Source organism: Falco peregrinus, chromosome 7 (assembly GCF_023634155.1).
Source record: "Falco peregrinus isolate bFalPer1 chromosome 7, bFalPer1.pri, whole genome shotgun sequence".
Classification (NCBI taxonomy): domain Eukaryota; kingdom Metazoa; phylum Chordata; class Aves; order Falconiformes; family Falconidae; genus Falco; species Falco peregrinus.
The window spans coordinates 50,806,520-50,828,672 of record NC_073727.1 but is presented as its reverse complement, the minus strand read 5'-3'; the positions used below and the strand labels follow the sequence as shown (position 1 = coordinate 50,828,672).

Sequence of the window (22,153 nt, the reverse complement as noted above, 5' to 3'; positions counted from 1 at the left end):
ATGGGAAGATTTGTGGGTTTTTTAAATTACATTAAGGTTTCTGTATTCAAATTCTGAAAATATCAAACCTTTTCATACTCAAATCTTTAGGAAAAGCATGGCTTTTTTTCAGGTTAAGAACTTATATTTTGGTAGCTGAATTTTGGTTGCAGCACAGAGACAGTAAATCATATTGTCTTGAAAAAATAAACAGCATAAATACAAGGTTCATAGCAGGAAAAAAAAACAAACAACCACCAAACAAAAAGCCAACCAAACCCCCCAGGTTTCCTGATACTTGTTCCATACCCTATATTCTTCATAGTCAAAGTCCTCAGTTATCAGTTTCTTTCCAATTTTTGGTAGCCCACAGAAGGCATATCTAGTCATTAAAAAGTAATGTTTTAATTTAGGATGTGAATATATTTAGAACACTAAATAAAAATAATTACATACTCTGAGAAAATTAAATTAGGTAACCAATACAAATTCCTATGCCATGACTAAAATTCTGGCTTCTTGAAAACTTAAAAATCACCATAGCTTTCACCAAGACATTACCTCTAGTACCTTATGATAAATTAAAGTTGTCAATAAATATTAATGTTCCATAAGTCTATTAAGTGAATTCAGAAATAACTGAATAAATGCTTTTTTTAAAAAAATGCAAACCGGATTTTTATCATTGTGGTTAAATTTACTATTTCATGATAACATCTTATCTCTATTGTTTTATCTCTAAAACAAAATAAGTTTTCTAATGGTAACTTCCAATAAAATACCTATTTTTCGAAGAATTCCTTTTATTACTTTTCCCAAGATACAGTATTGTATGTAACAGCTGGGAAATTAAGTGATATTTCCATGTTATAAATTGTCCTTCACCTACATAAGTAGCAAAATCACATCTCACAGGTTTACTCACATAGGCTACATAAATTACAAAATAGTATTTTATATTAATGAACATTGATAAAACTCTTTTTGTCTTATTCTCAGTCACAAGTGAACACAGATACTTGGTTTATACACAAAGCCATTGTTTCCTCCATGCCTTTTATTTTTATCTACCACTTCACTATATTTTATTTATAAGAACTTATTGTTGCAAGGCTGCTTTTATATTAATACTATGCAAATGTTTTCTGTAATAAACCCTTCAATATACATTAGAATGTTTAACCTTACTGATAGCTTTGCGGTTGCAGTCCTTGACTGTGTCACTGTAACTAAAAGTGTTACCATGATTACTAGCTTCCTGTTTTTACAAGTGTATCTTATCAGAAGAGATTTAATAAATTTTGAGAAATGTTTCTTAAATATGCCATAACTTTTCATTAAATTCATGTGTCTGGTACATTAAAATTAGGAGGTTAAAAAACAGAACCCAATAAATAACAACATAATTACTGGTTAATTACAGAACTTAGTAACAGGTTCTTTAATGTTTAGTCATGAGGAATAACATCTAAAGGCTAAATGTCAAAGTACGGAAGGTAGTCAAAGGTTTCTCCTATGTCACTATAGGAAAAGAACTTTAACCTTCTAACGAAATGACAAAAAGGATCTGTTTCAGATAGACTGATCCTACAAGAAGTTTTGTATTGTGCTGCTGATGCAGCCTGCTGTCAAGTTTGGTGATACTACCAGTCACTTCACTGGAAAACCACTGAAGTCACTAATGTTCTCCTAGTTCCAAAACTGAAGTCTAGGTTCTGAGAGAGATGGGTTGGTTTTTTTTCAACAAAAGTATGTAATTCAGTTATTAAGTGTTCAAACATTTTGGTTGACCTTCATGGCTCCTGACTGAAAGAAACTCAATCTTTTTCTTGCTTGTATGATTAACTTGTAATATTGCAATAGTTCAATTTTATTTAGTTCCTTTGGTCTTTTTTTTCCTGGAACATGGAAAAAATGCATATAGGTACCTTTTCTAAAACAGCTTTATAAGGAAAAAAGGCTTATACATCCATGCTGCATGTACATTTATCTGCCTTCACTCTTAAAGAATGTGTATCTGTTGGGTCTTTTTCAAATGAATTTGAGAAAAAGTCAGATATCAAGCATAAGCTCTTGCCTTCCTGTTTTTTGGAAATACCAGAGAACAGAGAAGAGTGCTCCAGTCAACAGGCTTGTCTCTCATGTAACTAGACTAAATACCTTATCAAATATTGCCAGGAAAAAATTGGTACTAATCAACCAGAAAACAAATAAACTGCAGGATATCAGGCTTTGTTGGTTTAGATGCTTGGTACTTGGTGCAACAGTTTATTTTCACTGCATTTTTTCATGTAGTAGCATAATCTTCCAGTGATGAGGCTGCAAATGTTACATAGCTTTAGTGAGACCTTTCAAAAACACAAGAAACATGACAATACTTATGCCGGTCTCCCTTGAAAACACATCTTATTTCCTTTCTTTGGAAAAACACGATCCCAAATGATAATTTGAATCAGACAACTTGTAACTTGCAAAAAAAAATTACAAAATATCTCCTTCAGTTGATACCTTGTGAACTACTCCATCTTTGAGAGTGGGTCTACGGGACACCAAAGTAAGATCAGCATACATCTAAAGCAGTCAGGCAGGGATGAAGAAAATCATGAAACAGACCAGAGAAAGAAAGAATAAAGAAGCCTGAAAATATAGGCTAAAGAATACAGTACTAGATCGTAAAGAGGATTACAGAATTCCCCTTTTAATGAACATATTGCACTAAGTGGAACTTTTTTTTAATCCCCCACCAGTTACTAACCAATATTTACATTAGATTAGGCAGCTAGAAAATACTTTAAGACTGTTATCTCATGGTGTTACGCATGATACAAATCCAAAGTGAAAGATATGGTCTAACAGTTGACCACCAGCCCCCAAAATCAGAGCAATTCAAAGAGCCTAACATAGGCTCTGAACCAAGGCTCCTTCAGCTGCTGGTGAAGAGAATGAGACACTTCAGCAATTCAAAATGATGCTGGAAGACATGCTGAATACCTACAGGATGCTGAATACAGGGATGTATGTGAACTTCCATTCCTCTTTGGAGTTCAGTCACATGAATTAAGACTGTAAAAGTGATATAACTACCTACTGAAAATGCAGACCACAAAATTATTTCCTGAAAACTAAAACCTGCTTTCAGAAAGGTCTCCTTAAATAATATTTCCATCTTTTGTATATTTATTTAGGAGTTAGAATACAAGCTCAGGAGGTGGTGACTTTGTTCATTTTTCTTTCCAGTTCACAAAATTTCAGGTCTTCAACTTTCATTTCCCAGCACATATCCTGATAAGCCAACTGCAAAACCATCTTTTCCCAGTAAGCCACACAAGGGTTAAGAACACAAGAGTTAAGGCTTTAGAACTTCTAACACAAGGGAGTCTACCTCCAGCCTACTGGAAGAGCATTCAGGTAGGAGCCAGCAGATGTGCATTTAGCTTCTCTGAAGTATGAACTCTAACCTGTCCCTTCAAGCAGAAAAGGTCATATGCACATCTCTGGTAGAGCTGCTTTCAGAGAAACTGCTTTGGCAATCTGAACAAACATTTTGCTTCAGTTTTGCAAGTTGAGAAGTGCTTAGCTAAGTAATTAGCTAAACATTGGTGCTAAACATGCCATCAGGCAAGCCTTTTTGTTATCAATGTTAAAATCAATGTTAAAAGAGTATTAACTTGAAACTAGTAAAAATGAATAATATTTAATATTATAAAAGAACAAGAGCTTGCTGGAAGCAAAAGAACAAATAGGATAAAATATGGGGAATAATCACCTAAGTCTTACTTAAGGATGACCTGATAACAACTTAAGGAATATCAAACAGGGGAAAAAATCCAGAGTTTAACTGATTCGTTATTGACAAATTAGTGATTATCACTGCAAATATATTTTAATGTATCCCCCTAATACACACTTTATTATTATTATCTAGTGGAACATTGTACGATACAGGAAGAATTGTTCTATTGCTTCTAATGGTCCATTTGTTTTCTCACTTAAGCTGAAAAAAATTTCAGTCTGGTGACAGGGAAAAGGAAAAATGACAATCCAAACAGAAGCAACCCTGTGAAAATCCAGTGATTTCCTCAACAAAACTTATGTCCAAAAGTCTGAATGTTGTATGCTATTGGCAGGCACAGTATTGTTAGTGGTTGACACATACTTAACATTTCTATTAGAAACATTCCTCTCTCAGATAACACTAGACAAGAGTTTGTGAAATCTCATGCAAGCTTAAATGCGTCACTCACTGATTTCCACTGATACAAATGAAGTTTTGCTTTTTAAAAATAAAGTGCTCAATGTTATACAATCTCAGTGCACTGTCTGAATTCTTTATATTCGATGAACAACTGCACGACCAAAGGCCTTCAGATGCTATAAAATAAAATATCAAAACTTGATTGCTGTCCTGAATAATAATATTGTAATACATGTTAAATATGCCCAAAGGCATACTAGAAGCTCATAAAATAATCATGACAAACAGGTTTTAAGTAGAAGTCTGAAGCATGCTAAAATTTTATTTTTTGTATTTTTAAAGATAGTATCTCTTGGTAAGTGGTAGTCTAACTCTAAAATATTTATACAGTGAAATCCGACTATTTTGTGGTAATTATACATAGACTGCAAATTTCCAACAGCATTGCATTGGTTAAGCTAAGCACTGGTTTAATTTACAGATACAGTGGACTTTCTGACACCACCATTAGCTTCAGGTTGTATTGTGTTCTAAAAAATAAATAAATAAAAATATTCCAATTCAACTAGAAGTTACACATTTCATGCAGAAATAACCTTCTGAATTTGATGGACTATATAACACAGGAGATCAAATCAAGTTGTATTAATTGTTCCTCTGACCTTAAGCTATTAATCTAAAAACTGACAAAATAAATGAAGGGCATACAAATTAGAAGGCCATGAGATGAGTTAGTAGAACACTGTATAAAGGATGTAAAAAAATCAGCTAATACACATAAACTTCCCGTGAAAAACATTTTTTCAGTCATACTTGACAAACCTGCAATTTAAAAGTATAATGAACTCATTCCTTCGAGATTTTTTTCTTAAAGTAAAAATTATCTAGGGTATTCTAATAAGGTCTGAGTAGAAGCTTTATAAGTATATTCTCTAAAAGGTTTCTAGCCATGTGGAACTGCCCTCCCTAACACCACCACCCCTGCCCCCCCGCCCCCACCTGTTGAACATCATGCAAGAGAAATCCACTGACAGGAGAAAAGGACACATTTGGAGGATAAGTAAAGAAAGTCAGAGAAAAAGTGAGCATGGAGCAGTAGCTAAGAGTGCAGAGGGAGATCAACAGACCTTCTCTGGGAAGTAAGAATGTACATTTTTGACTTGGGGGATGGGGGGTGGCGGGGGGTGGAGTTTTGTCTAATTCTGGCCACTAAAGTCAGTAAAGTATGCATACGTCTTTGCCTAAACAGATTTAGCTGAGAAGATAGCCAATACAAAACACTCATGTCATGTTAAATCATTAGCAACAGGACAGTAAGAAAAGCCAGGACACAATTTATTTTTTCTAAAGATTTAGATGTAGAACACTAGTCTTTTCTAGAGGAATACACAATGATTATTCTTGAAACAGAAAACTTGGATCATGAAGTATCTTCCTTAATTTTATGCAATGAGACTTATAATGAAAGGAAACTAAAGCTTTCGGATTTTTTAGAACACCCCCAAAACATTATTATAAAAGGGGGGCTATGGAGGCCACACTCATGGGTGCACACTGAGTGGGAATGTGCATGCGGGCATGCACCAGCCTTGCATGTGTGGCCTTGCCCACGTGCACGATCCCAGCCTTGCACAGGTCCTTGCACCCTAACTCCCTTGCAGAGATGCTCCTTGCACAAGCCTTTGCACACTCACTCCCTTGCAAGAATGCTCCTTGCATGCAGCCTTGCTCACTCACTCCATTAAATTAAAAAAAAATAAAATGTAGAAAATAATACTTCATTCCATAAAACATGGACTTAATAATACAGCTGTCATTAAGATAAATCTTACATGGAAATAACAGAAAAGAAATCCTATCTGAACAATTATTGAAAGAATGAAATATCTGCTAAACTTCAGAAGACTTAATACCTACATATATTTTCAAGAACACATGGGTGAGTCCAAGTAACTTAGGCAGAAGTAGTTCTTTCTTTCACATTATGAGATGTACAGTGAGACAATATTTATAATAAAAATGTTCATGTGATAACGGCAAAACCAATGGATGTCTTAAGCACACAAGACAGGCAAGAAAATACTGTACCCTTTTATTTGGATTTACAATAGGTTTTGTGCAGAATACTGTGTACTGTCTAGCAATCACACGAAAACCATCTCAGTAATATGCTTGTGACTAATGAAATTGGCATCAAAACATAAGTTAAAAACCTATTCTTCCTCCAAATGGTTGTTACACAGGAAATGAACAGTATGCCATGCTTGCTTCAAGTCATTCAAGTGTTTGCACACTCACTTCTGTGCTGTATTTTGTTTTCACTTCGTCACACAGTGTGCAGAACTTTTGTAGTTACTTACTCTAGACAAGTGTTAAAAAGTTTTCCACCATAAAAAATGCCCAAACAAAACTAGTTTGGATACTAAACAGGGTAACAATATCAGCTTTCATTTAAGGCACAACATGCTATCCACATACTTCTGTTATCAAAATCTGTAATCACTCTTGCTCTCAAGACCTTGACATCACCCTTTACAGAATCACAGATGAAGAGTAATTTTTTTTAAAAGAAAAATCTTGCTTTCAAACACAAGCATGCAAACTGCTAGATATACATTAAAAATACCATCACAAATGTATGAAAAGTTAAATTATCTGTTTACTATCCTATTATAATTCAGGAAGGTTTTATTATCGCATCAGAATCCTGTTTTGTCAAGTAGGAGGCCCAACTGAAGTTCTACAGGTCTATCTGACAAGAATTCTGTTGCTTTCAAGAGCAATTCCTTTACTTACATGCATCCCCTCTAATTACACCCATCAGAGACTAAAATTTGCAACCATAACAAGCCTAATATTTGTAATGCATCCACAGAGTCAGAGTGTAACTATTAAACAGAAGACTTCCATAATGCAGCTTTCAGGACATTGTGACCACATACTGGACCTTTGTGACTTTATGTTATCTGACATGTATTTTATCAGAGAGTTAAGGAAGTTATCAGAGCAGTAAATTTTCCATCAAAATTATGTAACTATGTTAACAAAATGAAAAGCTATGCCAAACTGCTTACATGAATGTCAAGTAACAAGGAATCAACTGCTGCTGGGAATCTCAGCCACTCAGTCTTTCACAGCATTTTTTCTATCACATGGTCCAGAAATTTTATCTATGTACCAACAGTATTGTTTGCTACTTCTTTTTTGCCTTTGCAGTAATTGTAATTTCAAAATGGTTAAAAAAAACTTCATGAAAAAACCAAAACCTCCCTGACCCCTTTAAAGGCTTACCAGATCATTTCAGTTTAACATTAGCCAGGCATATATATTAACTGGAAGTATCAGATAGGAAAGGAAAGAAACCTTCTATTTCCCTGGTATGGACTCCAGCCCTCTCTGCCTGCAAGAAGGCAACAACTGGCTTCAGCACATCAGCACTTAAGTTTTGGGAGCAGAGCCATAGCAAAAGTGATAGCAGGCTAGTGATCAGTCAGGTCCCCACTTTGGTGAGTGACATTTAGTTCCTCTCCTGTTTCTCCAGTGCTCCCACTACTTTCTCTAGCACAAATGCCACTATGCTTTCTCTCCTGTCTCCTTCACCCATTTAAAATTTGCAATGTCATTTAAGTTACAGCAGTGACAAGAGGAGACTGTGAGACAAGGGACGGCATCCAAAGGTTGACAACTAGAGACACAGCCTTCTGCTTCAATTCCTTGCAGCATTCATTGAGGACTTGGCAGCAGTACTCACTGCATATTTGTTGGAGCAGCCCGTGTAAGAAGAATTAGCTGCAGCAGGAATCTCAACTGATAAGCACGTGTTGCTGCTACCCAAGCACTGATTCAGGATTACTCAATTGTATTTATGAAGTCAAACTTGTATTTATGATGCAATTCACTATTATAACCAGAATATGGTATTATATAGTTTTTCTGAGGGTCAGAAGGGAGACTGACTTATCAGAAAAATAAAGTATCTTCTCAGTTGTACCTCAGTTGTATCTAGTAGTCGTATTTACTCAGTTTTTACTCCCTTCACATCACATCTTCAAAAAAGCAGCAAACCTATTAAAGCAAAAACTCTCAAATGACTTTTTAATTTTTCTTCCCCCAGTTTAAGAGTTACTTAATCATCACTAATTTCACTGACCTCAGTAGTGGCAGAGCCATGGAGTGGCCACAAACTACCCTCTTCTGGAAGAAGAGGTAGAATCATGGGAAAACTCAGGTTGGAAAGGACCCCAGGAAATCTTCAGTCCAACCCCTTTCTCCAAGCAGGATTATCTCTGAGATCAGAACAGGTTGCTCAGGGCTTTTTCCATTTGGGTCTTGGAAACCTCCAAGGACACTGCACAACTCTGGGAAACCTGATGCACTGTTTGACCAGTCTCATGGTGAAAAAGCTTTTCACCATCTTGAACACTGTCTCAACTCACATCTTCTGTCCTCCCACCATCCACTAGAGTAAACAGACGAGCACTCTCTTCCTGACGGCCTTCTCATACCTATTGGGCCATTAGGTCCACTAGGACCGAATACTATTAGGTACCCTGGTAGTTTCTGCTTCTCCAGGCTGAAAAAATTATGCTTCCCTCAGCCTCTTGTCATGAACATGTGCTCCAGCACCCTGTCTTGATGGCTCTTCACTTGAACTCACTCCAGATACCCTATAGTATCGCCAGTCAACTAACAGGGAGAAGACTAAGATAAAGGCTGAAGCCTACACAAAAGCCAGGCTTTTACTTAGCTGCAATGAATGATACCAAATAGAAAGAAAGAATATGTACACATGTTCTTTGGGAAATGTTCTGGAGTCTGGGTGCTGAGAAAGGTGTACGGCAGATGCTGACTAAACTCTCTCACATTTTCTATTGGCTGGCTCTAGAGGCATGCCCAGCTGCATGTGGGAAATGATGACCTCACGTAATTCCCTACTCAGCAAATTCATGGCTTAAAATCTTGTTCTGAGATTATAGTTACAAACTATTTTCTAATACTTTGTTCTGAATTCCTACACTTGCAGTCAAGCATGTGAAAAATGCTCACTTAATTCAGTGAAACACCAGATGAGGATAACCACATACTGAGACCACTGCCAGATTTTAACTTGTATGAAATCTGCAAACATGTAAGGCCTTTTCTCATGTACTTAAAAAACCTTAGTCTGACATTCGTTCTTTTATATTAGTTTCAGTTTGCAAAGTTTAAAATAGTTAATTCCAAAGCAAGAATTGACAGAATTTGGCAACTATCTCTGTAACTGTCTCCAGTTAGAATATTATTAATTAGTTCATAAAAACCTGATTAGTAGAGGAGTCTTGAAACATCACTGTCATAATGTTTTAAAGTCAATTTATGTTTACCTCCTCTAGGTATGAAATTTTAAAACTTCTAAGGTCTTTTGCTACATAAAAGATCATAAATCAAATAAAGTGATTTAAGACAAGAAATGTCAATCAAAAACATGAAATGGAATCTAACCGATAATTTAGTTATTATCTATTTTAAGTCATATTCCTGAATTATAAAAAAATATTTACTGGAGATTCAACTGTGTAACAGTAAATGAAATAGCATGATTTCTTCATGCCTGAGAATATTAAACAAATCTTACAATCCTAGCACTGCAACTATGAACAGTATCAACCTTTCCCCACATTTTAAAAAATTAAGGGCCGATTTTAAAGTATTTTAAAATAACAAAAGCAGCAAGATGAAGTCATGTAAGTTATAGCTGGAAAACATAATATGAAATGTAGGCTTTTAGAAGACATTATGGTCTTAAGCATCAGTATTTTTCCTGTGTATTCTGCTTTTCCATTATACTATCAATGTGGTCATTACAGTAAAAACAAGCATGGGATTGGAAAGGGACATAACTTTATGAGGGGAAATAAAAACCTCCTCGCATTGAAGCTTTTCATGTTCGGATGTAATGCAACTGAAGTGCCTCATCAATTCCATTGCATGACTACGTGTATTGGCACAGATGAGGAGGTACAAATGCACAGCACAAGCAGTCAGGGCAGTGGCAGCCACAAATTCTGTTAGCTTACACTGCCACTGAACTGTATGTCAAGTCTGCACTGCTGTGAAAAAAAAAGCAGAGCTGCTTTTAATCTAGGTTTAACCAGCACCCCAGTCTAGCTCACTGCACAGCCATGCAAGTTTATACGGAGCAAAGCATAAATGTCCAGGGAAGAAAACCACACCTTTCAATTGTGGTGCAAGTTTATGCTGCTTTAAATGCTTGGAATTACTCTGCTAGAACTGAGTTTTACAACTGGTTTAAAATTAATTAACACCACGGTGTTGCTGAGAGTGACATTCCTCCCACACAGCTTGTGCTGTCAGTGTATGCCTGTTTCCCCTTCTCCTTTCATATTTTAACATAACAGCTGCTAGAGCTGATCCGGCCTCCTCTGTAGTTGCAAGAAACACCGAAGTAAATGTGCAATGGGAGACAGAAGCATACAGTCAGGACAGGGAGGACAGCAGAAGACAGGAGCCTTGTGGTAGGCAGGAGCTTCTTGCCTCAATCCCTAAGACTGCAGTTCGATGCTGCTAGCTTAAACTGGCTGGAGTATTTTTCAGCAGGATCAGTTCCCTGATCAGCCAACATCGTACAAATGTGGGCACAATAAGGGGCAGCAGTAACAAACTGTCTGAAACAGGAAGAAGAAAGCACCATCTTCCAGAGCACTGACAGTTTAAATTGACTTACAGTGTTCACTACAGTATACTTGTACAAAATTGCTATTGTTAAATAGGAGCAGTTCCTCCAAGATGGACATACTACTGCCCAATAAACACTTAACAAAACATTCCTTTAACTTAACATCTACTTGCCCTGAAATGCGCTGCCTTTCCCCATAAATTAGCTATTATAATAGAAAGGTAAAGCTTTTTTTTCTTGTAAAAAATGTTTTCCTATATCCTTAAAATCAGATCAGAAACTGTTACTGCTACAAGGTAAATAAAAGTAGTTTTAGTTACATGATGGGGATGGATATAAATAGAAAGTCAAATCACAAGTATGTATTATATACTTGTGATTTGTATATAAAGATATATATCAGAATATATATAAAAATCTATTCTTTGCATATATTTATATGTTTGTATGTAACAATATAATCAGAATATAATACAAATATATACACAAAGATATACATCAGAATGTAAACAAATCACATTATCTCTACAGTTAAAATGAAACCCTTGCTATGAGCTATTATCAAAGAGTAAAGGCTAAGAAAGCTCTTCACAACACACGTTACCGATAATGGTTTGAAAGAAGAGTTTAAGCAACGAAGACCGAGAACTGATTCCAATACATACAGACTGTAGACTCTTAAAATGAGCAACAGAGGGATGAAAATCCAGAACTGCAATCTAAATAATGTTTTTCTGCTTATAAGCAATTACACTTCTTTAGGAGATGAGAGCTGTGCTTCTGCACATAGCTAAGACTCTCCCAGGTTGAATAGCTCTGCTTTGGTTTTTGAAATCCAGGAACAAAATAATTCACAGCATCAGTCCCCATCAAAGGCCATCTAGTAGACATTCTCACTTTATGCTTTACACACAAACTGGATGTGGCCCACTACTAGCAGGAGGTTCTGACTGATTTAATGGAGCACAAATGTATGTAATAATGACATTTTCTATATAAAACCTACTGGTTTACATACTACCCCAGGAAGAAAACCCAGATACAGCACTCTGGCCAAATGAGTTGAAATTCACATGCTGAAGACAGATACATCAATTTAAAGTGGTAACACTGTTACTAAAGCAGACCCTGTAGAGGAAAGATAAACTTCTTTCCTGGTGAAGCCCTGTTGTTTTGTAGTGAGGAATTCAAGGTTCAGGACAAACAGGAAAAAGAAAAAAACCCTCCTTTCACAGCTTTATTGGCTCAGCACTCAGCAGGGGATATCTCGAGTTCTAATTCTACTCCAGAAACATCAGATCCATTCTAGCAAGCAACAATGGACATAAAATTCCAAACCCCAAAGCTTCCAAAACTCCTGCATGAATGAGTTATGCACTAAAATATGTTGTCTAGTGAGTTTCCTACCTTGTCACTTTCTAGCCCGATGAATCCTAACTATCTGCAGCACAGTAGCAACACTTTGAAAGGACATGCGGAGACTTTCCTCTGCGGTATTTTTTACCTCAGTAATCTTGTAACTTGTTGGTTACGAATCTTTTAAAAGTTGGGTGATAGACTATAATTCCCTTTAAGTAATAAAATGAATCCTCTCCTTGAAAAACCACTAGTTTATTACAAAAAAAGGAGGGCACTAAATCTTTATTCAGTCGCAGAAAATAGGAAAAATAACCATTTGGTGAGGATCAAAAGTGAACAGAGTATCTTCCTGTTGTCCACAATCATGTACAGACAATTTTCCACTTGCTAGTCTGTGTATTAGTTTTTAATAGTAAATTAATAAATATATTATTTTTGAATTATATTCCTGATTCTTCCCATGCAGTACACGTGAAGTACATAACATGGCACTCTTGATTACACTTGTATGAAAAAACAACTCAGACGTAAACGTCACAATATCTAGCTTGTTAATGTAGAAGACCTCTGTTGGATCTTGCTCTTAATCTAAAAATATATGAATTTACAGGTTTGGAATAACATAAAACACTTTCTTCAGTTCAGGAACTTTTTTTTTTTTTAATATTGATTAAGTAATTATTTCAATACACAAATTTCAGATTCAGCCACAGCTGAGAAAAGTCTTGAGTATAGTATGTACTTAATTTCCATACTGGCTATGAAAGTATACTTGGGAAGAAAACTTTATCCAGTAACTTTCATTAAAAAAGGCTTAGTACAATGCTCTTTGCACAAGCAATATCAAAGAATCCTAGAACATTTACTACAATATTTACAGTCATAAATTCATAATGGTAATTTGTTAGACTCTGTGCTAAGATTTTAAGACTCACTGCATGCTTCCACCAAAGGCTATTAATCTGTTTGACCTGGAGATGCTGAACATGGTGGAGACAACCCTATGTTACGTTGTCATGCTGTTAACAAGAAGAATTACCATGTCTTAACTATATTTGCCTGCTGTGCTTTCAACCCTCCAGTCAACTCCTAAGCCTCACATGAGAACTTCATCAACGATGTAAACCTCTGACAAGTGAGTACTTAATAAATCTTAAGCTCCATTCAACCAGTTGTTGGAAAGAGAAAAGGGACACCCATTTCTTCACAGAGTGGCAGTGAGCTATTCCTTACTCTATCCTGATCTTTTGCACACTAACTGGAAATTATTCCAGTGGTTGCCTGTCCTCACCCAGACCTTTTGCAAAATACAGCTCCAGTACTATGAGTCTTCCAGGACCTCTAACAGCGTCATTGCTTCCTACCTAGATATGAGCAGAACCTGTGCAGCAGGTCAGAACACTGTTAAGCCTACCTCTGACTGGGCACCAAGGGGGCAAGCAGCAAGGCCGGCAGGGCAGCAACCAAACACGCTGCTGGGAGAGGTCAGGGAATCTTTAATGCTGGAGGGTTACATAGCTTAGCTAGGAAAACCCATGACTGACCTGATCTAGTGCTAGTGACAGGCCCACTTTAAATGGGAAGTTGGGTTAGATGATCTCCAGAGGTCCATACAAAAACCCCATCATTTCTGTGATTCCATGAGTAGCTTCAAAGGCAATCTAGCAGATTTACCTGTTTGCTGTTGCTTAATGACAGTATTACATGATTTAACATTCTGTTAATGTTTAGGAAGTTAGAATTGCAGCCATAGAAGTTAAAACTCTATAAACATTTTAAAAAAATCCATAAATTCTGATTAAATTCATAGCTAGTTATGTTCACAAGTCAAAGGTCCTTTTTTAAAATTAAATACGTATTTCTCATGCCACTGAAACTGCTGATTCTTCTAGACAAAATCAAGCATCTTTTACATATTTAGAATTAAAAATGTGCAAATATACATAACTTGAATTTTTTCCAGAGAAAAGAAAATATCTAAAAATTAATCCTTAAACTTAATGTCTATTCTCCACATCTCTAGCATTAAAATCAAACAAACCAACCTTTAAAAAAGGGGGTTTTTTATAGTTTTTGCCTTATATTTTTCCCACTAAGGTGAAACATAATTTGGTTTTACTCATAAGGAGAAAGTTTTTAATGTAGACAATTTCTACTCCATTTAAAATTTGTTTAAAGATGGACTTGTTTGGGTTTTTAAGAGGATGCTTTCACAGATAACAAGTCCTGAGAGACTGCTCCAGGAAGACTGTTTCAGCAAATTAAGGGAAATAATGTATTGCATAATTCTTGTCAAAAGAATACATAGAATTAAAAATACCTTGAGAACAGAACACTTAGCTAATACCTTGATCTGTGTCCACATAAAGAAACATACAAATCAGGAGTTTTACCACAGATGTGTTCTTATATTACCTCATCTACTTACATGGTGAACATTTACAGTCTGTACCAGCTTAAGCTTTTTTATTCCTAAAATCTGACAAAAGTACTCAAATAAAACAATATAAAGCATTTTGAAGGTTTTTCTCCTAGTATTTTTACTCACATACCTCCAAATTCAATAGAAATTGGGGCTGTTACCGAAAGTGAAGCTGGCTGCATCAACTTCATTTTGTCTTTGAACTATGACTTGGAGACCTAATGTTTGTTTCCAGTTTAGTATTCTCCTATACTGTGTGGAAGTTTCTTATTATTTTCCAAGCTTTTTCAATAATGAATGTATTTTCCAGATCTTTGCCATCCTATGTGACATTCACATCAAATTTATACCACACTGTGCCAGTATACGAAAACACTTTCAAATAATACTGCAGCACCATTTTACAGCGTTTTGCTACACCCGAGGTAATAAGTCTTGCACACAATTCTATAGGCTGACATTTTAATAGAATGTGCATTGCCAATACAAAACAGTACAGAAAAAAAGTGACATCAAAGCAACATGCTTGGAGGCAAAGCATCACAATTTTCACAGGCATAGTTACCTTGCGGTAATACTTCTGTAAAGCCTGGAGGTAATTTCAGTAACCAGGAAACTCCAGATACAGTTTTAGCAACTCACACACCTTCCTGACATGCTTCCTGGACACGTGAGTGTAAATTAATTAACATCACCTCTATACTAGCAGCAAACATACCACAGTGTTTTTCATCATGGCTTTAACAGTGAATCCATCGCAGACCTGCCGCTTGCTTTTCTTCACATGCCCCAGTGGCTCCTGCTGCAGGGTGCACCTGTCACCTGCGGATTTTGAGGGGCTTGAGCCCGCTTTCTCCACTACCATCTCCCCACCAGCGTCCGTGACGGGCAAGAAGCAAAATACTGACTAGAAAAGACAAACAATCATCAACATCCCGCCCTCAGTACGACAGAAACCGCGGTAGATGTACCTCTGCTCCCTGCCCAGCCAGCGACATCCCTCAGCGACCCCCCCTCCCCGCACCTTCCCTGCCCCTGACAGGCTTCCCCGCCTGCCCCTCGCCCCCGTCCCCCGCCCGGCTCCCTTCGGCACCCCGGCTTGTCCCCCGCCTCCCTCCCGCTCCCGCTCCTTCCTCCCCAGCCCCTCACGGCCACCTGCTCTTCTTGCCCCTCACCCCGGCGGCTGCCGCCCCGCCTCACCCCTGCGCCACCCGCCAGGGTCCCCCGCGCCGGGTCCGCTGGGGGCGCGGCGGGAACAGGCCACCGCGCGCTAGCACGCGTCCCCGGCCCCGCGCGCGTCGCTAGGCAACGCGTCAACAACCCGCCGCCGTCACGTGCGCGGGTGACGCACGAGGTTAACCACAGAAACCCCGAGGGCGGCCCGCCCGCCCCCGCCGGCAGGTGCGCCCAGCACCAGGAACGCGCCGCGGGGCGGAAATTAACGGAGAGTCATTAGGGCGGGGGGAGCGGGGGCGGGCGAAGGGCGGCCCCGGGAGGGGAGCTGGGCGGTGCGAGGAGGAGAACTACGCTACTCGGCGGGCTCCGCCGGCCCCCGCGCATGCGCCGCGCCGCGCTCGGGGCTGCAGGGGCGCGCTCGAGCGGCGGGGGCGGCCGGCGCGCGGGCGTGTGCGCGCGCGCCTCCTTCCCTTCCCTCCCCTCCCCTCCCCTTCCCTCCCCTCCCCTCCGCCTCCCCGCCGCCGCCATGATAGGTGAGTGAGCGCGTCAGGCAGACGGCGAGCCCGGATGCAGGCCCGCCCTCTCCTCCCCGCCCCTTTGCCGCCGCCGCCGGTGGAAGCGCAGCGGCCCTGGGGGGCGGCGTGGGCTTGTGTGGCTGTTTACGGTTCCCCGGTCCCCCTCGCGCCGCCCCCGCCTCAGCCTGGGGCCCCGCTGCGGCTGGCGGCGGCAGCCCGCGGGGACGAGCCGGCGCTGCGCAGCGCCCCGCGGCCGCGGCTCCAGGGGCAGCGGGCCGCAGCAGAGGGCGCGGGCAGGGCTGTGCCCTCAGCCCCACCTGCCCTCGCAGTGCGCCGCTGGTTAAAGCGCGGCGTGCCCTTGGCGCGTGCCCTTGGGGGACTCGGGGGTCACAGTGCGGAGGGGTCGCTGCCCTCCTTCTTCACCCCTCTGGTGGGGAATGACCCACCGAGGGACTGCGCAGGGCTTGTGGTTGAGGTCACTTTCAAATTACTTTGCATTCCATCTCAGTATATCGTTTATAAATACTACTAGCCAAGGTTTGCCTGGTTTGTAAATTTCTTTGGCTTTGCCCTGGTGTATATATACACGTTATTGCTCTGGCATGGTACTTGCTGGGAGCGATCTGAAAAAGTAGCAATTTGAGCCTAATCATATTGGAAGTTTGGCCATTTGGTCCTTGAGTTGGCTTTTGCATCCATTTAATACTGGTGTGGCGCAGGAATTGGTGTTTCAGCGGTGTGTTTTCCTCGTGATTTGTAAGATGAATCCATACCTGGGGAGTCCTGCATTTACAGGATCAGTTTTGTAGTCCTTGCTTCTTACTACATGTTTCATCCTGCTTTCTTTTTCTCAGTTCTGTGGATTATTAAACAAACAAACAAAAAAAAGTAGTAGATGTACATGTATTGTAACAATTCCATGCCTTCCTCAGGCTTGCTGTTTAATTCTCAGCGTAGGTGTCATAGGTGCTGTTTACATGAGACCTGATTGGTTTCAAAAGCATGGGGTTTATTGTCAAAATACTTATTTTAAAGTAAACACCACAAAAGTGTTCAAGATTCCTATGGGTCTTTCAACTTATGCCTACTGCTAAGACATGATTATTTCTTGACAGTGTATGGATACGAGTATTAAGGTAATGTTCTTTCAGCTTTGCAAAGTTAAAAAAGTTGAAAGCAGTTACTTACGTGGTACTTTCAGTCCATATAAATATTAATGCAAATGGTCTCTTCCTAGTTGTGGGATCTTACTGGGTTTTCTTGTCATTTGGACTTTTTTTTTCTTTTCTTATATAGCAGAGATGATTTTAAATTAAAGGCTTGCTTTAAGGAAAGCACAGAGGGTCAGGTATTCCACTATCTTCTCACAATGTTATCTCCTCTGCTCATTTGATGTTTTTCTATAGTATATAAAATACATGTATTTACAGAACTGCAGGATGTGTTTGGTTTTGAATGCTTTAGGAAAGTAAGTATAGTGTACGTAAGGGGGACTGTCCATGTGGTTACAGAGTTGATGCCTTTGGCCCTCATACTGAAATCTACATGTTTACTTACTGCTCATGCAGGTAACATTTATGAGTGAAGAATTATAATTTTATTGTCACTATGGCAGACAGAAATGTTTGTGAACATTGATTATGAAATGCACATCCAGGTTAGTTGCAAATCTATAAACAAATCTGTACATGAATTGTGACCTTAAATGATTTAAGCAGCAAGCTGTTATTTTAATAAACAAGAAAGCGACATCCCCCTCCCCACTCTGAAAATACAAAAATTGTTTTCAGAATACATATAGAGATCTAGTCCAGTTTCCTGCTTTCCAAAAAATCAGCTCTAAACACTTAGGAGCTAGGAATACCGTGACAAAACTGGGGGCAAGACAGGAAGGGTGGAATTATTTGTTTAATCTGTGCTCAATTTTTAGACCCGAGTGTTTAAAAGAATTATCCAACGAAGTATGTGGTATATTTTCCAAAATGTTTTGCAGTTTTATATCTGGAAGTGCTTTAGATCCTCATGACTTTTTGTGGCAAGGAATTTTATAATATAATTGTGCAACACATGACAATTTCTTTAATTGATTTTTAATGTCCTATCTTTTTATGTCCCTTTGTTCTTGTGCTGTGAAATAGGGAGAACAAACCTGATTAACATGTTAGTATTACTATTTTTTCTTCTTTCTTCTTTTCTCTGTTTTTAATATTATTTTGTCCAGTGAAATGGGTGAACCTTTTTATTCCACGTTCCTCTGAAGTGTTTCACCATGCTCATGGTTCTTCTTTGAACTCCCCCTGGCCTGAAATATTTTAAGATACTTTGCTGAGGAAGGCTTTTGTTTTGTTTTTACATAGCACCTGTCATTCCAGAAGAGGTTACACAAGTGACTCGTATCACTGGTTTTTAATAGTCTTCGTATAATTTACCATCCTGCTTGTTACTACGTCCTCCTGCCTTGTTAGTTCTTGTTGGCTGAACAGAGATTTGTGGAGAAAGAAGTGCTTATAAATGAATTTGAGTGCTAGCATATTACATGAAAAAAACAAATAAATTACTATATGCTTATTTTCAGTAAGAGGTTATTCCTTGAGGGAGGCCTTCAGATTATGTAACTGTATTTATTTTCATCTGCATTTAAAATATCATAACAGCAAGTTAATTACCTAACAGTCCATTTGTGTAGAAATTTGTACATGGAATTTATCTAGGAAGTCCATGGCAGCTGCCACATGCGTGACATTGCACTGAATTTGTGAGTGCTTCTGGAATTATGATTCTTGGGTATATCTTTAGAAGTTTTTCTCAAGGCAAAATGTAAATGGTAAAGGTGGCTCTTGATTTTATAAATGCTTTTAGAAGATTGTTCTGTAAGGTGCTTCACTTTTAAGTGACATTGCCAGAATGATTTCTCAGTGGTCCTTTTGCTTATGTGTATATTGGGTTTTTTTAATTATACAATTTATACTGGTTGCTGATTGGTATTCAGGGAACTTCTGTATGGAAATTTATTTAATTTTGTTTTAATAATGAAAAATAATTATATAAATGAAGGAGTCTTTAAGTTAGTGTGTTTCATTTTGACTAGAAAATCCTGTGTGTATATATTCTGACTGCTGCAAGATAGGAGTCCTTGCATAAATTACTGACCACTGGGGAGCAAAATTCATGCTACTTGCTATATTCGTAACAGCAATGCAAGTTAAATGAGCTGAGTATCTGCTGCTTGAAGGACCAGTATCGTACTTCATTGTCTTCTGACAGCCAGTTCTCAAAGGAATTTACTGTAGATGAAAGCATTTTTGTGGACAGCTTCTATACTACCATTTACCTTAAGCTTATGAGACTTCATGTTATATTTCCAGATTTGTGTCCTTTTTTTTTCGCTTTGCTTCCTATCCCCCATGTTTTTCTGTATTCACATATTCAAATGGCTTTGTTGCGCTTCACTGGAAGCACAGTGGAAACGCTTGTCTGCTGCAACTAGTTCAAAGCTTTTCAGCAGTGTAGGTAGTGAAATGTAGAAAGCATGACTTTAATGGTAAATTGTGTCCAATGATGAGAAAAGGGGAGCACTAGCTGTAGTTGCCACCACCTGCTGTCTGTCAGTCTCTTGTAATGCTGGGCTGGCTACATGCCTTGAGAGCACATTTTCAGGGTTTGTGGCTGAAGTGGGGCTAGGGTCTGCTGCTGACCAGAAGTTTTCACAAACTTGTTTAACAGATCCTTAAAACTTTCATTTATCTATTTCAGTATTTGAAAGAAAACATTTTCTTTAACATTTTTGATACAGGTGACATTGGTAAAATACTACATCGTATTTTTCTACCTTTGTCAGAGCAGAAAAAAATGTTTATGCTGAAGATCTCAATGTTATCTTATTTTTTTTATTTTTGTTTGAAATACAGGCTTATCTGTATGGCAGTGTTACACAATTTTAGTCTGTTGGTTCTTTTTAAACTGGCTGAACTCTGTAGGGTCTAATAAATAAACTCGGTACAGCGTCCATGTGGATACATTGCACTGTGCTTATCTGTTATCACTGGTGTCATAGTTCTGCTGCTTCACAAGGAGCTTTTGGTAGTGCTCTGTCAAAATGTTGGAGAGCTTTTGTGAGGATGCATAAAGAATACAGAGCAAGGCCTGAAGTATTTATGAAATGTATTCCCTAACGAGTTTGCAGCTAGCTTACATAAAATTTGTTCATTTAGAATGGTTATTGATGATTATTTTAAAGCCAGTTGTTTTTTACCACTACAATGGGAGTTGGAAATAGTTGTTAACTAATGGTGTAGTCATGGAGTAAAAGATATGAGGAAATGAAGAGAGGGTTATATTTAAATATGTGTTTAGAAACAGAACATAGTTGTTCTTGAAAGCCAGGAACTGATGGAACTGATAATATATTTTTTAATGAAGATTTTATGTATTAAATATCTCTTGGTTGACTTAATTAGCTATTTGTTGATTAATTTTCAGTAAAGGTTTTTAATTAGAAATTACAGAAAATTATTGGAGGTAATTTACTTTATTATATATATATATTTTTTCTTTCCAGTAGGGCTCGTGGTCTACTTGATATAGTTGTGAATTTTATTTAATATTTATTTGTGTTAAACAGGAAAATAAAGGTGGTCACCTAAATATGAGGATTTAATCAAGCTGTGGGCTGTGTTGTTTTGTTTTTGGTTTTTTGTTTGGTTTTTTTTAAGTAAGCACTGAAAGACATCAGTTGACCTCCTAGCATTCCAATATCCTGTTTGCACTTTTTCCATATTGGTATTGGTGTCAGGAATACTGATTGTTCAGAAAGTATAATACACTAGTTTTAATCTGAAGATGATACAAGGTAGTCTGTGGGTTGAAAAAACTGGACAATTCCCAGAGGCCAGTGTACCTGAGTTAATTTGATGAGAAAATTTTTTCAGTATCAAAAATTACAGCTCTACAATTTGATGCAGTATTGCTAATTTCTGTCCTGTGGTAAAGAAGTTTGATTGTAACAAGGAGTGTGACTTTAAGAGCTAGTCATAGAGTATCATAAACAGCAAGTAACCCTTTTTGCAGCTGTTTAGCAGGATACAGCTTTTATGTTGGTGCCTTTTCACCATAATGTTGCCCTTTTATTTATAAAAAGTAATCAAATTACTGTTTCACTGTTAAGCAAGTAGTACTGAAATCAGTAAATACTTGTGTTAAAATTTAGAAGAAAAGACAAGGCTAACATGCTGTAATGTTATTTGATATTTCATATTATTCTTACTAGCTTGTTAATGTGGTAAGCTAGCAGTTCTATAACTTTGGTAGGTTTTAAGTTTGGGTTTTTTTTCTTTTTAGATGGCAGGTTTAAGTAGGCTTAAAGGTTTAATTAAAAGGCAAAAATAAATCCAGTGAAATTTCATTATATAGTTGATTCCCCAACTTTGTTCATCCCAGAAAAAAAACCCAACAATTTTAAAATTAGACTATGGAAATATATTTTCAAACAAGGAAGAAAATCCATTGCTCAGCAAAGTACACCATTGATAAACAGCTCCTTCAAATAGTTTTTATTTTGTGTTGTATAAAAAAACCCAAAGAACAACAAATTGCAGATCCAACATATGAATATATGTTTCATAAGGAATTGTTCCAGGCATTTAGGTGTTTTATTTGATGCACCAGAGTACCTGGGAGTTTTATAAATACAGAACAAAAAAACCTCATACCTACTAAGTACTGTAGGTTTAATGTAGGCGATGGATGAAGATTAATATGTACACCCAAAATATGGGTTAGTATGAGGCTTTGTTTTCACATTAAAAATGCCAGAGCAGTGCTGTCTCTGGGTA

General features: G+C 38.0%; 2 protein-coding genes across 4 annotated transcripts in view; one reads left to right on the top strand and one right to left on the bottom strand.

Moving 5' to 3' along the window:
* PACRG (parkin coregulated) overlaps positions 1 to 16,242 on the bottom strand; it is a 251,322-nt gene extending 235,080 nt beyond the window's left edge. For 2 of the 3 annotated variants that reach the window (XM_055810986.1, XM_055810988.1), the window contains exons 1-2: positions 15,832 to 16,239; positions 15,350 to 15,538 (exon numbers count right to left, since the gene is read on the bottom strand). In XM_055810986.1, the coding sequence (XP_055666961.1) occupies positions 15,350 to 15,496 (147 nt within the window). In that variant the 5' untranslated portion in view covers positions 15,497 to 15,538; positions 15,832 to 16,239. Of the gene's footprint in view, positions 1 to 15,349; positions 15,539 to 15,806 lie in introns of all 3 variants that reach the window. The other variant, XM_055810987.1, reaches the window with a different exon arrangement.
* Positions 16,243 to 16,287: 45 nt separating this feature from the next.
* Positions 16,288 to 22,153, top strand: part of PRKN (parkin RBR E3 ubiquitin protein ligase) — a 774,760-nt gene continuing 768,894 nt past the window's right edge. Inside the window, exon 1 of the mRNA XM_055810872.1 lies at positions 16,288 to 16,340. Coding sequence (XP_055666847.1) covers positions 16,334 to 16,340 — 7 coding nt within the window. The 5' untranslated portion in view covers positions 16,288 to 16,333. The remainder of the gene's footprint in view (positions 16,341 to 22,153) is intronic.